Genomic DNA, 16,775 nt, shown 5'->3' on the forward strand with positions numbered 1-16,775 from the left:
GGAAACTGGGAACGTTGAGTTTAAGGGGGGAGAGGAGTCCTTATCCATGGGTTCCACTGCCTGGCGTAGCCAGCAATGCAATTGTCACCCCTTTCAAAATATATAACTATTCAGTGAGAATGACCTCCGTGGGCCGACCAAATCCTTCGTTTGAAATATGTAGTATAAGGCCAGCGTATTTTGATGATACAACAGAGATGCTTGTTTATGAAGATTTGGAGGTTTTTAGTAAGAGTGAGTGTCACTTTTTATATAACAGCACAGAAAGAACACTAGCACAGAACAGTCAGTATGGATAAAGGATACAGCTCCTCTAAAAAGAAGAGACAAAGGCAAGTTATTAATTTAAAAACAAAAATGGAAATAATTATACGTTTGAACGAAGGAGAGAGCCGCGCCAATTGTTGTTTCCTCAGGATTCAAGGCATGTGCTATCACACAGATAAAAAGGAATGCGGAAAAAATTTTTGAGCATATTAATGCAAGCATGTCTTCACCAGGAATTACCATAATAACAAAACACTGACCCTTTGTATTAGGGAAGACGGAAAAATTGCTGTATGCCTGGATTCTCGACATGAACCAGAGAAGCACACCCATTTCAACTGCAGTCAACCAAGAAAAGGCGAAGAGTTCGTTCAATACCATCAGAAGTGAAAACGAAGCCTCTGAATTTAATGCCAGTCGAGGATGGTTCGGCAAGTTCAAATCAAGATTTGGTCTGCATAATTTAAAATTGACTGGAGAAGTGGCTAGTGCTGATTATGAAGAAGCGAACAAATTTCCCGACATGCTTAAAAGTATTGTTGGTGAAAGCGGTTACAGCCCGAGACAAGTTTTTAATGTCGATGAGACTGGACTTTACTGGAAGCGTTTACCATCACGTGTATTTATTTCCAAGGAAGAAGCTACAATGCCACGCTTCAAAGTCTCGAAAGACAAGCTTACACTTGTTTTGGGCGGAAATGCCACTGGCGATTTCAAACTGCAGCCTCTACTGGTGTATCATCCGGAAAATCCAAGAGCCTTAAAAAATATTTCGAAAACCACACTGTCAGTTATTTGGGGACATAATAAAAAGGCTTGAGCAACTGTGTGTATTTTGAACTGATTCTTAATGGGTGCTATATGCGAAATGTTAGTTTTGGTACTTCATAAGCAACAAGCGACAATTAACGAAGAATTCTACTCTTCTTTACCCTATGCGTACGAGCATGTACAGGGTGCGGCAGCATAACTTCCTTTTTAAAAATGCGCGCCACTCAGTTAGTTGATGTCATAGCGGAGCGCTAGTGGGCTCGTTCAAGAGGGGATACTGTAAAGTTTTGTCCCGACACGGTTCAGTCGCCATCATGCGTTGGAATAGTGAGGAGTGTGCCTTTGCCGTTGAGGTTTACTTTTCAAGCGGATGTTCGGTTATTGCGACACAGCGTGCATTTCGGAATCGCTTTAATTTAGCCCCGTTGGCTCCCGTCCCAGACCGCAAATCAATTGTTACATGGGTCACTACATTCAGACAAACTGCAAGTGCGACAAAAGGAAGAATTGGAGTCCCTTGGCCCGTTAGATCACCTGAGAACATTGAAGCAGCGAGAGCGTCAATGTTGCGATCGCCACGGCGTTCTGCGCGCAAACACGCATCTGCCCTTGGACTATCCGATCGTTCTGTGAGAAGAATTCTTCGTGATGATCTTCATTTTCATCCTTATAAGATGGCGATAGTGCAGGAACTTTCAGAGCGTGACTTCAATTCTCGGATGAACGCGTGTGAGCTTTTTCTTGATGTCGTTCCCGAGGGTGCTATTGTTTTTTTTAGCGATGAAGCTCATTTTCATTTGTGTGGGTCGGTTAACAAACAAAACATGCGCTACTGGGCTGACACCAACCCTCGACAATTGCATCAAAAGCCTTTGCATTCACCCAAAGTCACAGTGTGGTGTACAATTTCCTCAGCTGGAATTGTTGGTCCCTGGTTTTTTGAGGAAAATGAGGTTACAGTGACAGTGAATTCGGACCGGTATGTAAACATGCTACAGAATTTTTTTTCCCACGGCTAGAAAATTTGGATTTGGGGGACACTTGGTTCCAACAAGACGGTGCAACAGCACACACTTGAAGAGCATCGATGGCTGTTTTGAGGGAACACTTTCCAGAGCGCCTTATCTCAATTAGAGGCGATTTGAAATGGCCGGCACGCTCTCCCGATCTGTCCCTTTGTGATTTTTTTCTATGGGGTTTTTTGAAATCCCGTGTTTATGTGAACCGTCCAAGAACCCTACAAGATTTGAAGACCAACATCCAAGAAGAAATTGCCAACATAACATCTGCTATGCTAACAAAAGTCATGACAAACGCCAGAAATCGGTTTACGCAATGTATGGAGAAGGGGGACGTCACCTAACAGATTTGATATTCAAAACAATGTAAATAAAAACTTTAGACATGTACCTACATTATAAAAAATAAATAAATATTTTCCGATGCATACAATAGTTTTTATTGAGTTTTTAAAAAACGAAGTTATGCTGCCGAACCCTGTATTTCTCAAGCTTCGACTTATAGCGCACTTTCATGGAACCCGTTAACGTGATAAGTCGAGGTATGCCTGTATTAAGACGGAATGGCTACAATACGAATTTCAATATGGTGGCAATTCCAAAATCCATCCCTAACAACGAAACACTATCGGCATGACTATATGCTAGCTTTTAATAATAATTCAATCGCTTCTCACCTGAAATCACCCCCGGAATAACAATCATCATCCCTGGCTCCCATGCAGGATTCAAACAGCTGTTGTTGTTTCGGTTTGAATCTCGGCTCGTGGATAAAACATCTGATTCCGAAGCAAGAAAACATCTGATCGCAGCGGATTGCGACAATGTCAGCTGATTGTTGACAGCCCAGCCAACTGCTGAATAAGCGGCTCAATTCATCCACGATTTCTCTTAATTACGCCGTCGGTACTCCATCTACTACCTCGCGTCGTTCTCTTCAGCACCAAACAGCTTTCAAATTTCCCCGTTGACTTTGAATTTGCGGCGCGTGAAAGCCAATCCCGCACCGGATTGCCGCTCGCAGCCCGTATTCGAATAAGCTTTCAATTTTTCTTCTCCAGTTTAGCTGAATTGCGTTTGAATTTTTTGAAATATGAACTAAGATTTTTTTTTGCTGTAGATTTTCTGGCTTTATCCGAAATATGTAAGTAATAAAGCGTAAAAATATCAAAGGCACAAAATACGGCCAATTGATAAAAATATAAAAAAGATTATCATAGTTTTGTGAAGTTACTGACTGGGGATTCCCCGCCCGCTTAGTTTCAAGTAGAATTTTGTTGCGTTTTGAGATAGTTTGAGCTGAATAAGAATAACTGACTTTCTGTGAACTCATTCTTAGATTTTTTCATTCTCTTCTGATAGCAATATTCATTGAAATTAAGTGTGCCGGGTGGTATCCGGTTGATGCAAATTTTACCCCTTGTTCATTATTAGGTGTAATGCTATTAAAATTGGAGTATCTTTTTCTTCAGTCTTTGTCCCGTTCGGAGTCGCTTCGCCTTAATCGGTTACACCATTTTGCTCTGTCAAAGGCTTGATCTGGATGCAGTCCCGAGGTTTTAAAATCACCATCCTGCGCATCAAGTCACCGTTGTTGCGGCTGGCGCTTTGGTACAATTTTGCCCAGCGAATTCTCGTTAGCGCGAATTACGCGACCATACCATATCGATCGGAAAACTTGAGTTCAAAGATGATTATATAATGCAACAGTATACGGTATTGGTTTGGACAAATTCAAGAAATTTTTCATGACACCAGATGGGTTTTTGAAGCCAATCGCCTTTGCCAACTTCGTAAAATATATTCAAGGCAGCATATTTCTGGTAACAAAAACTCCACACGTTGCGCTTATAACAGAGTGGAGGAAGAATGACCTTTCCTAATTGCGAACTTGCTATGCACACTCTGCCGTACACTTCATTTAGGACTTAATAAGGAGAAATTATGGATAAGAAGATAATTTGGGTAAACAGCAGACACTCACGTGGTAACCAGGGTTACATATTACACTCTTCAGGTGGCATTACCAAATATTACTTACCTCTAGAGTAATATTTACCCTGCGTTTACCACATTCTTAGGGTAAATGCGCCGCAATGCTAAGTAGATAACGCAAGAAGAATGAATAAACTTTCTGCAAATGAGCAGCAATTTGAATTTATGCAATGTACATTTGCGATAAGGGTGGGGTGATGTATTGTTATGATGGGAGTTCAGCATTGCATCACGTTGGCACCAACGGGGTCACCAAGGCGGTCAACCAGCCAAACTCTCCTAACAGGTTTGCCAATCGTTAACACAGACTGCGCGAGATAGTATATGGAACTGGACGGCACTTGCTGGAGCTACAGCTCTGGTGGGGATTCTTGGTTCTCACATATTATCTCCCTCTTAGGACACGATCACCCAATCACGTGTGTTGAGTCAACAAAACTGAACCCAGTGGGGGTAAACTACTCTATTAGAGATAAGAAGTCTCGGGGCAGAGCGATAACACCGAAGATTTCAATCCAAACCGAGCTGAAATGCAAAACGGCCTTATAAGGGAAAGGACCAAATCATAAAAACTTAACGCGCGCGGGATGGACGGGGAAGAATTAGCTCTCGCTGATTCTGGCATCTACACGACGAGTGGCCCCCGACTTCTTTTCTTTTTCTTGGGGGGCCGGATGATATGATGAAGGAGGAACCCTAGTTAAATGGGAGGACTGACGCCTTCCTGGGGAGCTTAGAGTACAAACAAGTTAATTAATTTATATTTTTTTTATATTAAATTACGTTAGAAGAAATTGTGTTTTTGCTTATTATTTTTCATATTTTCATTTCAAGATTTTCGATACAAAATTTACGACAAAAAAGCAAAAGGTGCCTCTTTTGTATATTTAGTATTATACACATCTAGTTATCAAATATGTTGTCTCTCATTTTAAATAAATAATAAAACAAAAATATGTTCTTAAATAGAAAATTAAAGTTTAAAGAAATAATGTTAAATGGCTATATAAAACTGAAGTCGATGTATTCCGATAACTTACTATCTCGAGTTTGTATTACAATGACGAAGAAATATTCTTCTTTCTTCTTTAAACATGATCCATTCAAAATATTGCGAATATTCACTTCAATCCACTTAGACTAATATTCGTTCTTATTTCAAATTTACCTGTTATGCAGTCTCAAACCACACCTAAGTGTAGTTGCGAGAATTTTCCTCCTATGCGTGTAATTAGTTTCACAAGTACTCCTTATTAAAAATTACCAAAATAAAAACATACAGAATACCCAATGAAGAGCTAATAGAGAATACATTTAAGCCATACAAAAAGGCGATAGTTCAAGTAACTTTGTCTGAATTATATAAAAAATTCTTTTGATCTCTGAGCGTCGAATCCATAGATCGTGGCGAAACGTGAAGGCATCGATCACACAAAATATTGACGCTTTAATTTGATTTATGTAGGGAACTGTAAAACCATCAATTATCTATGCTACACAGCCTTAATTATTTTTCCTTCAAATTTTCAATAAAAAAAGCCATTCGAGCTAAACGCAGCTAGTGCACGGATTACACTTAATAATTACAACAACTAAATTTTACTACAACTAATCATTTTCCTAGAGAACTCATCCGTGTGGTGAGCAAGCTGCGCTTGAACAGGTTACCATAAGCTTACGAATGTTTTCCATGTTTCCCGCTCCCCTGCCTACAATAAAGTCGGAAGCTGTTCCGGTTAGTAAAGGCCCGGTGGTTGGCCGCTTTTCGAGATGCAGTTAGAGAGGCTTTTGCGTGCTTAGACGAACGCCAGGCGTTCACCTCACCAACGAGATCAAACACCAGCCACAAAATGAAAATAATTAGCCCCGAAAATGGGCGAGATTCTCACAAGTTTGTGTTTTTAACTGCCGTTGCTGCGTCACCCTCAGCTCAAAATTGTTTGCGATTTCCGCAGGTGAGCATTTTTACAAGGTCCAAGGTTGTGAAATGATCGTCTCTACTCACAACAGTCTCCTCAAGATAAGTTGCAACCCCGGACACACGAAGAGTAAACTGCGTCAAGTGATAATGAGCATCTCGAGGGCTTCATGTTTTCCGAATGGGCCTCACTTTGTGAGTTTCATCCCAGTATTTTTGCTACAACTTGATCATGCGCGATTTCTCTCCTTGTCACCGCGTCCTGACATTATGATCACTGCACCACCCGCACAGCCGCGACTGCTGCTTCGTATAGCCTTGTTCGGAATGCTCCTAGTCATTAAAAACAATGTGCTCAGATGATATATTGTCGAAACTTTCCTTTTGTAATATACAGGACCTCCGTTCAAATTGATCGCGCAGTCGACTCAGCTGTGAATAAGTATCTGAGTCAAAACAGGATTATAATCTCGGGCGAGCGCAATGCTGACCGCATTGTCTACTACACGGACCTGTAATCCTGTAGTGTACCGTTACGAATTAAAATTCACAAATCCGGCCAACAAAAGTAGCATAAGAGGGTATACCCGTGTATCGCGTAAGACAATTTCATCGGTCCAGGTCCCTTTAGACGTAGAGGCACGGAGTGAGCTGGAGTTGGCCATCGCCACGGGTGCAGAAGTAAGTATAATAAAGGAGAAATCGGTAAAGTCAGGGACCGCAATAAATCAAGACGAAGCTTGAATTTTACAAACCCCATTTGGGGGGGGGGGGAAACCTTAGTCAAATACGGGGCAACATTAAAACTACACATGGAATACCGTGTTATATCCAGGTAGTAAGAGATAGACCTGGTATCACAGTTGATGGTATACTGGGAAACGAATTCACCTCTGAGCACTGTAGCGTAGAGGGAGCTCAGGGACAACTAGTGTTCTCGAGGAGTCAGATTCCTGTTGGTCTGTTCCAAGTACCACTAGGGCAAGGAGAACCGGCGCGTTGCACTGGGGAGAGGAGATTGCAAGAATCCGAATACATAACCCAGGCACGGCACTCATAAGAGCGCAACTGCCAAAACTTCGGGAGATGCTCCTACTGTCGAGACTCCAGTTGCTAGCGGATTCCTTCCTGGAAATTCAAGATACGCTTACCGCGGAGCAGTATTATTAGAAGATTGCATAGGGCATTATGGAGACAATGAGAGGGCTAACTACCCAGAGGAAAAACGCGGAATGACAACGAACAAGTACAAGTGAGAATATAATACAATGGAGCTAAAATCCTTCCGTCCGTCGTGTTTTCCTATTATTGGCTTAAGTTCATCTCCTTATGTAACAACCTATCACCCAGCGTAGACGAGGATACTATAATAGAACTGAAAAATATGAAAAAACCAGAAGCAATTACTTGTGTAATATAACCTAGTGCACTATGATAAGGAGCTACGAAATCCTGTACGAATTAACATCAATAGATGAATTGCGGGACACCAACATTTCGGATGATTTGTAAGTAACACCTCTCATCATCATCATCGACGACGCAACAACCGGTATCCGGTCTAGGCCTGCCTTAATAAGGAACTCCAGACATCCCGGTTTTGCGTCGAGGTCCACCAATTCGATATCCCTAAAAGCTGTCTGGCGTCCTGACCTATGTCATCGCTCCATCTTAGGCAGGGTCTACCTCGTCTTCTTTTCCTACCATAAATATTGCCCCTATAGACTTTCCAACAGCAAACAACATTCAATTTCTCACTAACTTTAGTCCGTACTTATTTTAGCGAATTTACTGGAGGAATAGGGACCGTGACCTCATGGCAAATCGAGCATGAATTAAAACAAAAAAATGCTCTTCCTCATCGCGCTAATCACGAAAGGCGATGTGAAGACGTTCTATGTCTTCAACAAAAATTATACTAGCGGAGACAAATATAGATCAAAAAAACGTAAGATCAGTGTATGAAATCTGGGTTTCGTCCTCGAATGCCAATCCCACGTACACCATCTCACCACTTGCCTTCCGAAAACGGTTCTCTTCCTCCTACTTGATACTCCGCCGCCATGTTACGCCGCAAAACGTAGCGGGGAAGCCACAACGATAAATTCTCCTTCCCTGGCCGAAACAGACGAACTGCTGCCTGCGTAACTTGAATAAACCCGCCTAAGACTGATATCAAATGCTTATCCTTTATGGTCCGTTTCAGTGATATCGTCAATGTCCCTAAGACGCAGTGTGGACATCTATTGAGCCCTGTGAACTACAGCTTGCTGCAAATAACGTTCGAACATTCACAAGCCTTTTTTCCATGTCAATATCGTCGTCACAACCAAAATAGTGATAAATTGATCTTAATTCATGGCATGCCTGAAGATACCGATTCAGGGATGCTAGAATGAATCACAACAAGATCCGCATACTCATATTCAACCTCCATTGTGTAATTAAGCAAATAATAATGTTATTCAATCTCATGCCCTTCTCCGTGCGACAGTAATTCATAATTCATTTCATAAAATTGTGTTTTACTACCGCAGCCAACCGCCTCAAATAAAAGTCATGTTTTTTAGCCTCGAGATTTCCCTTCCATCCAATCTGGCAACACTGAACGCCCTCATTTCCTCGTCGTTCTCTTGAACGGAAAACATCTGATGCGTGCTCTCTTCACTTCGGCTTGCTGCGTTGTTTTTTTGTCTCTCGTCAGCGCGTTTCTTTCTTCGGTAGGTTGCCAGCATTCGATGCAGGGAAGAAGTGACGTTTCGCGTGGAGATTTTTATTCGGCTCCATTTTCGTTGTTCTGTCCGGAATTGTGAAGGAAAAGTGCTCCGGCCCGATCAAAACGATTTCCCGTTGATTTCGATCCAAGCTGAAGGAATCTCCCCGTCTGGAAAAAAGGTCTCGCATCGGAATCCCTGGGTGAGTAAAGTGCCCTTGGGGGCAGGGACGTGGGAAAATGAAAAGCGCAGATTCGCTGTGGGCTTGCAACTTTTGACAGTGGAAATTTTACATTTTCATTGTCTGTTCTTCCCTGGACGGGGAACAATGAAGAATGGCAACTGGCGCTTGTCGCTGGGTGCAGATTTGTCTGGCGGACATGACAGACAACTGCAATTTGTGGCTTGTTTTGGGCCGCACGTAATTGGATTGCGGGGTTACGGTTGCTGCGCTGATGGGCAGGCGGTGAAGACTCGCGACGAGTTTTCTTTGTTACCGAGCACGAACTCTTGAGACTTGGCGGCGATCAATCAGATTAGTCTGACTCAAGCGCGAGGCCCGGCTCGGGACTGAGGCATCGCTCTTGGAAGAACCGGTGACGGTATCCGAGAAGCCCCACAAACGTTTCCTCTTATTGAAATTAGTCATTGCTAATTGATAAGGGACTGCTGCGGTCCGCCTCTTTCCGGGGAACGCCACTCACCGTGATAATGCACAAGCAATGTTATGACGGCTGCTCTCGGGTCGGGCTAAACTGAATATTCTGCAGAAAGGCGTTGTCTGGGTGCAGAAACCAACGCGCAATTAATCTCGCATGTTTATTCCGCACGCAAATAACGTTTTGTTTGGTACAACATTGCAGCATCTAAGTCACCAGCATGTCTCGAGGAGTTCTCACGAATCCCACCAACCACCGGGACTATGGCGCCACTTCATCAAGTACAAATGCGATCCACTCGATACCGGATGTCAACTTCTCAGGATTCAGCCCGACCGAGTTCATGTCTCTTAGCGAAAACATCGCGCACAACATCAATACCGTGAAAAGCAGTTGGCAACAGCTGGAGCGAGCGTTCAAGGTAATCGGGACGAACCGTGACACGCAGTCGACCCGCGACAAGGTGCATCACATCCAGGCACAAACCAATATAAAGATTCAGGCGACGAGCAAGGATCTGCAGCGACTGGCGACTGTGGTCCGGCGCGGGGACAAGCAGCAGAAGCTGCAGGTAGAGAAGCTCACATCGGACTTCCGGACCGTCGTGGAGAAGTACTCCACGAGCCAGCAGCAGATCGCGACGAAAATGAAGAAGATCTTCCTGCAATCCGTGCACGCGCAGCAGCAGGATGAGGAATCTGCCTCGGGAGTGAACACTATGAGCGCGGCGGACCGCGAAGAATTGATCCAGCGACAGAAGCAGTTGCAGGCCGGTTTGCAGTTCGAGCAGGATATGGTTCTGGACCGGGAGACGCGGATCAGGGAGATCGAGGCGGACGTGCTCGATGTGAACGAAATCATGCGCGAGCTGAGCAGTTTGGTGCATCAGCAGGGCCAGAGCATCGGTAAGTAGACCCGCTTCCCTTGATTGGCGCAATCCTTCCATAACCACTCCCCCTCCTCTCGCAGATACTATCGAGAGCAGTATCGATCACACCTGTGCGGACGTGGAGGCGGGCACCTCGGAGCTAATGAAGGCGGCGCAATACCGGCAGCGGTACCGCCGCAAGGTTCTCATATTGTTGGTAATTGCTGTGATAATAGGTTTAATAGTAACGGGAATAATTGTCTCCCAGCTGAAAAGTTAAGCTGTAACAAACAAATATTTAATTATTTTATTATATTAAAGATACAAACAAATACAAAATACTATACACTAATGATCTTTCATCTTATACTCGATATAAGGCATTGAAACAAATAAGTATTTATAACAATTAAAGTAATGATAATAAACGGGAGGAGCGGATCTGCATGTGACGCGAATCGAAACAAATCTACAACCCAAGAGGCAACAATAAATCAGAATACAAAGTCTAGTAAGAAACGAATTACGATAAACTACGTGGTAAGCAACTCGTTAAGAAGCAGTAGAAGCGGTCGGACGTCGCGCGTAAGGCATGAATGCGGATGGAACGAAGTAACTTGGGGGGAAAAACTCCATTCTGTCTGTATGAATTCAGTGTTGTTTTCCTTTATCCATAACTCATTTGGTTTCCTCACGGTCATGTGCGCTTCGAATGAAATGTGTCCTTAATTGATTTTCAATGAAAATTCGTATTAAATATTTGTAATGTACTCGTAAAATTTAAATAAACAATTTGGGCCTCAGGAAAATTGGACGAAAAAAAGTAAATACGTTATTAGCGAGCAATTTTCAATATTTTCCGTTTTATCAGGAGCGAAAGGCTTTGGCTTTAGAAATGGTTTACCCAATCTCTTTCTTATTTTAAACAAATCACTCTATTGTCAATATTTTTTGAAAGATTTGATTCGATATTATATTATCGTTGGAGCATACAATTTGTTAAAGAAAAATTTAATATTAAACGGAGATGATGGTTAAGAAAAACGTTGGTTGTTTTATTGCGGCCGGGGTCACTTCTTGTTTTGAGGAGCGATCCACACTTTTTGTTATTTTTGGAATCTTACGTATATTTTGCGAGCTTGACGCAACACTCCGCTATCACTGAATTTGCTGGGGTTCAGGTGAATACCTGCCATGCAAACATAAAGCGAAGGTTTTTCAGACACGAATTGATTTGGAGGCTACAATCCGGGCCCCACTCGACTGACGGTTTCGTCCAGGGCAGCGGCAACTCATCAAACGCTGCCTCACCTCTGTCCTGGGAGCAGCGTGACCGAAAGTAACGACAGATGGTAGTCGCTCGATTTAAATATTAGGCTGGGAAAAAAGAAATGTATTTGTGATCGAAATTTGACGGTTTATTTAACGTACTTAGAATTATCCGATTTAAGTCAAATATACGACATTTTGTACGTAAACTTGTTGCCATTTAGAAGGCTTCATTATCCCCCTCTTCCCATTCTTATCGATCAATTCTGCTCACTTCTGGTCAATCGCCTGCTTCAAACGGTCGAGTTGCTCACAGTAGAGGACCGAATTAAGGGTCTGGCCATAGTTGAGCAGCTCATAGTGGATGATTCCTTTTCAATCCCATCAAATACACAGCAAAACCTTCCTGGCCGTCAATCTGAGCTTGGTGATGGTTTGGGCCGGCTCGCCGCGCTTCGACCACGATCTTTTCCGCTTGAGGTTGTCATACGTGATCCACTTTTCATCACCAGTCATCATCCGCTTTAAAAATGGATCGACTTCCTTCCGTTTCAGCAGTACATCGCAGGCGTTGATTCGGTCCAAGAGATTTTTTTGCGTCAACTCGTGTGGCTCCCAAACATCCAGCTTTTTTGAAATCCAATCTTCTGCAAATGGTTTTATGGTCTATACCCGGTTCCTGGCCAATCGATCGAATGCTCACATGCCGGTCTACTTGGATGATTTTGACGATTTTGTCGGTTTCTACGACGATTGGCCTACCAGTACGGGGTGTATCTTCGACATCCACTACACCAGAACGAAATCGATCGAACCAACGCTGTGCTGTGCGAATCGTTACAGTATCGGACCCATAAACTTCACAAATTTTTTCGACCGCCTTCATTCCATTTTTACCTCTCAGATAGTAAAAACGTCAAATATGACGAATTTCTTGGTTGGTCGACTCCATTTTTGACGCGCTATAACTTGAGACTGAAACTTACGATCACAACACTGTCAAGGAGACACTTGTAGCACAGATTGTCGTCTTCAAATCGCCGTATAATATGACCCGATGCGATAAGCAAAACACAAGATTTGTTCAATTGTCGCCATCGATTGACAAAATACGACATTTCTCTTTCCCCAACCCACTATAATCGCAAACACGTAATGGGTACGAATTATATTCATATGAAATCCGTCCGGACGAAACCGTCCGGGGTGGGGTCTTGGGTGTTTAATCTAAAAAAGAGGAGTCCGTGGACTACAACAGAGCACGCAAGTTGCTTCCCAAGTGGGTGCGGACTCAGGACTCCCAGCAATTGTAGCAGTTTTTTTATAGTCTAGAAGAACTCCTCCTGGAAACTCCGAGACAACTGTTGAATTCGTCCAAAATGTCTTCAGTTCATTCTGATTTGATGATCTTAAGTAAATGATTTAGTTTACAATGGCATTGTTGTTTGGTCTTAAGTTATTTTAACAATGTACTCCCCATGTAAAAATATTGAAGATAAAAGGAAATTGATCCAGCTAACACATTTATTGGAGGCAGAATTTCAAACAGAAGACTGGCGTCAGCTTTAATTTGGCCTTCAAACTTTACGAGGACAGCGGACATAATTCTTAAGTCTAGCATCAAAAACCTACTTGCAAAATTAGCGCCAACTTGAAGGTTATCCGCATGTACATTTAGCTGGAACAAGTTGATAATGTCCGGTTAATACCCTTTGATGTCAAACCATTCTTTCCCAGGATACCAATGAAAGAAGCATTGACGAAATTTGAGGAGTGACTGCTACTGTTTCGGTCATTATCAGCATAAAGGACAAAAATAACCCGTAAAGGTGGCTGGCCTCCGTTTGAATGAATGAGAACTTTTCACATTCAGGGGGAAATATTTTAAATACTACCTTGGAGTTGGTAATGGCAATCCGTCTTCTCCATTATTCTGTGAAAATTTTATATCATCATTGAAGGAGCAAATAAAACGGAACGTATTTCTTCCGAAAATAAATATTTCAGATATGTATGTATGCGGATAACATATTGGCGGTTATATCAAAAAGGAACCCCAACCTCATGTTAAATACAGCGTTCCCCCAGGTGATTGAAGGAAACAGCCAACTGCTTTTCTTGAAAATATTAGTCAGACTTCACAACGGACAGCTGTATATAGAGTATTTACAGAAAATCCACTAGTACTCAGCGTACAATCCCAAGCACATCATTTCATAGCTAAAGTGAGAGCTTATGAAGCAATGATCCCCCGCCATCCTACTTATCCCGCTCGTATTTGAAGATTTCGCCGAATATAAAATTTATACCCTTTCGAGGACGTTTACCTGTGAACGTCCAAAAAGTGTTTAAAAACAATTATATTTCATTAAGGGGACTTTTGGGTTTAAAGACGCTTCTGGGTAATGACAAAATAGTAAGTAATTTTTTGAAGTTTTAGAGGTTTGCCCACTAGTATTTTTTATAAATATCCGGAAAAAAATTGGTTTGTGTAGATCGGTTGGCTAATTCTAGAGCAATTTGAAATAGTCGTTTCGAGAAAAACACATTTGAAGTTTTTTTTTATAGATTTTAGTATGAAAATCGATGATTGCTTTTATTTCTACATTTAATCTACCATTCCTGGTTAATATTGAGGATCTTCTGTCTATCCGGCTTCTCTCTATGTTATATGTGGTCGAATAATCGAATAATGCTTTTTTTGAAATCCGGCCCTCTTGACATCTCACTGCTTCTTCTGTTTGCTTACGATAATCCCATCTCGTCGACAGTTTTCGACCAATCCATTACAATGTAGCCAATTTTAATGCCCACAAGGTCCATTATTGGAAGGTATGCTCTAGAACCTCGTTAAATAAACATGCCGCGATCCAGGCTGCTTTATCGATGATTTGTTTGCCATCAAATAACACCTCATCGCTACTGTATGCTTAGATCAAGAAGTGGCTTGTAGGTATAAGCTTCATTTTGTTCTTGTCTTTTCAAAAAGTTACACCACTCCGCATTGCAATATTCGACGTGACGAGGGTCTGCATCGGTAGAGATTTTATGATAGTAGCCGGCGAGGATTTCTTTTTTTATCCTTTCTGCAGAATCAGGAAATCTTTTAATCGCTAAACCATAAAACAGATATTTCCCGAATTAATTTCAATGTAAGTCCAGTTGTTTTAGTAACCACAGATTTTGAACTGGTTGAATTCTCGGTCTCTGAGTTTGGTTTTCTTCTTCGTTTTCTTAGTTCTTGATTTTTTACCTCTTGTTTTTTTCTTGTTCTTTTTCTAAAAATGTGATTGAGATGGAGTCAAGAAGTACATGCGCTTGCCTATGTGAAAGGCGCACTCCAATTTATTTATCATCACGTTTTCTCTATAAGATTTTGCATCTACTAAATTTTAATAAGTTTTACTGTCACCATCACCAATGTAATAGCCATAAATAGCATGATATAATCCTTGCGACCTTCTAAAAATATTTAAAGCTGAGTACGTCTCCATTTTCCCGCGGATCCTTCATGATTATTGGAGCAGTCATCTTTGTGGACGTCTCCATACCAAACCAAAAACTCTTCTTCGCTATGTTATACCTTCTGCATAATACACGAGGCACAAAATGAAGATTTAACTTCCAAGTCCAAAACTTTACCAGTAGTTTCGGGTAAAGAAAGTACTGTTTGTAAATCTTCTCAGGCATTTCCTATTTTTCCGCCATCTCTTGCAATATTTTGTAAAAGCGATGGATGATAATTTAATGGACCCTTAGAATAAAGTGGTGCCAAAACCAAGGAAATGTTTTTCATATGGCCTCAAATAATAAATAATAATTTAAAATTAAAAAAAAAGAAATAAAACGTTTCGAAGAATTCAGCATTACAATCCTTTAAGAACGCTCTTTCCTTTCGTTTTTTGGCAACTTTAAAGGTGGCCGAATAGCTCAGTGGTTAGAGCACTAGGCTATCGTATGGAAGTTACGGTTCAAATCGCACTGATACCAGCGGCCATATGATTTTATCAAGGGTCTGATCTGGTTGTAGTCGTCAAGTATTCAAATCACCATTGGACATATTGGATTGAGTATTTTGTTGAACTAAAGAGGACAGATAAATGCTGCTACCACCAAGCATGGAAGAAACGTCTGTGCTTAAGAGCCATCAGTCATTGGGAGCTGATAATTCCATTAGTAAATTGGTTAAATATTAAGATGACTTACTATAGAAAGCTGTTCATTAACTTATGCTCAAGTTTTGGGACGACGAACTAATGCCCGATGGTTAGAAACCAAACATTATCCGGACCATAAGGAAGCAGATATCTCTCAGTGCAGCAGTTATGTTGAGTACCACCTACAAAATATTTTCCGATATGTTTTAGGTGGGATACCCTTCCAGAAAATCATCGGCCCATACTAAAAAGGATTCACTCCAGGGAAGTTAGCAAAGAAATTTTTTTTCTTTCCGGCAGTCAATGGAAAAACGGTTGAAATGTGATCATCAATTTCATTATATTTTATCACAACAGGACCACCTTCGAAACCTTTCATTATCGACAACCAACTATGTGAAATAATAAAACTTGGGTGAAATTATGCGGTGTTTCCAACGATTAATTAATTGAAGTAATAAAAACTTGTTTTTCCTTTTAGCTAGTCACAGACAAGGACTTGTCAGCACTGATGAAGGGAATAAGTGGTTCCCGAAATATCGTATTTGCAAAATAAAAATCAACACAACAGGAAAACTAAGTTTTTATTATTTCAAATAATTAATCGCTAGAAATACCGTCTAATTACACTAATTACTGTCCCGGAAAAAGAGTTTCGGCGGGCGATTCAGAGCCACAGGGAGATCAGGACGGCCAAGGGCACAAACCAAGCTGACGATCGATCTGTTACAATGAAGACTCGAAGGAACCGCCACCAGTCATCACCGTGTGGTTGGAGGTGTGCATATCAGCTCGAATACAATACGTAGACGGTTGGCTGAACTCTAAAATTCCTGCTACCGGCCCTCCCCTCACTGCAGCACACAGAGCAGTTCGACTCCGTTTTGCTCGAGAGCATTCTGTCTCGGCTGATGCTGAATGGGTCTCTTTTCTGTATTTATAGATATATTTGCAGTTCTCTTCTCATTAAGGTCTAGCCCGAATATCGCCAGTTGTGCCATTGATTATTTAGTTAGCATCAATAATATCGTAGTATCACAATAACTATTGATAAATTGGGGAATTGATAGTCTCCCGTATCTACGATGACATTGTAATTAGAGCTGATTCCTCCAGTAATACCAAGAATAACGCAATG

At 41.7% G+C, this 16,775-nt stretch overlaps 1 protein-coding gene and 1 long non-coding RNA gene across 2 annotated transcripts; one reads left to right on the plus strand and one right to left on the minus strand.

The window, feature by feature from the left end:
• Window positions 1-2,481: 2,481 nt before the first annotated feature.
• On the minus strand, window positions 2,482-3,293 carry LOC119647852. Its single transcript, XR_005248953.1, has 2 exons — window positions 2,735-3,293; window positions 2,482-2,668 (listed from the first exon to the last, which is right to left on the minus strand). It is a non-coding gene; the product is annotated as an uncharacterized LOC119647852 (long non-coding RNA).
• A 5,379-nt stretch (window positions 3,294-8,672) lies between these two features.
• On the plus strand, window positions 8,673-10,564 carry LOC119648685 (syntaxin-12). The gene is made up of 3 exons (XM_038050481.1): window positions 8,673-8,886; window positions 9,548-10,248; window positions 10,313-10,564. Exons 2-3 carry the CDS (start codon window positions 9,564-9,566, stop codon window positions 10,489-10,491), a joined length of 864 nt encoding a protein of 287 aa, XP_037906409.1. The 5' UTR covers window positions 8,673-8,886; window positions 9,548-9,563; the 3' UTR covers window positions 10,492-10,564.
• Window positions 10,565-16,775: the final 6,211 nt, after the last annotated feature.

Source organism: Hermetia illucens, chromosome 2, assembly GCF_905115235.1.
Source record: "Hermetia illucens chromosome 2, iHerIll2.2.curated.20191125, whole genome shotgun sequence".
NCBI classification, from domain to species: Eukaryota; Metazoa; Arthropoda; class Insecta; order Diptera; family Stratiomyidae; genus Hermetia; species Hermetia illucens.

Bases quoted from the DNA above. Each gene is read 5' to 3' on its own strand.
- LOC119648685 (XM_038050481.1), top strand. From the start codon at position 9,564: ATGTCTCGAGGAGTTCTCACGAATCCCACCAACCACCGGGACTATGGC. The intron at 10,249-10,312 runs GTAAGTAGACCC...CTCCTCTCGCAG, and splicing joins TCAGCAGGGCCAGAGCATCG to ATACTATCGAGAGCAGTATC.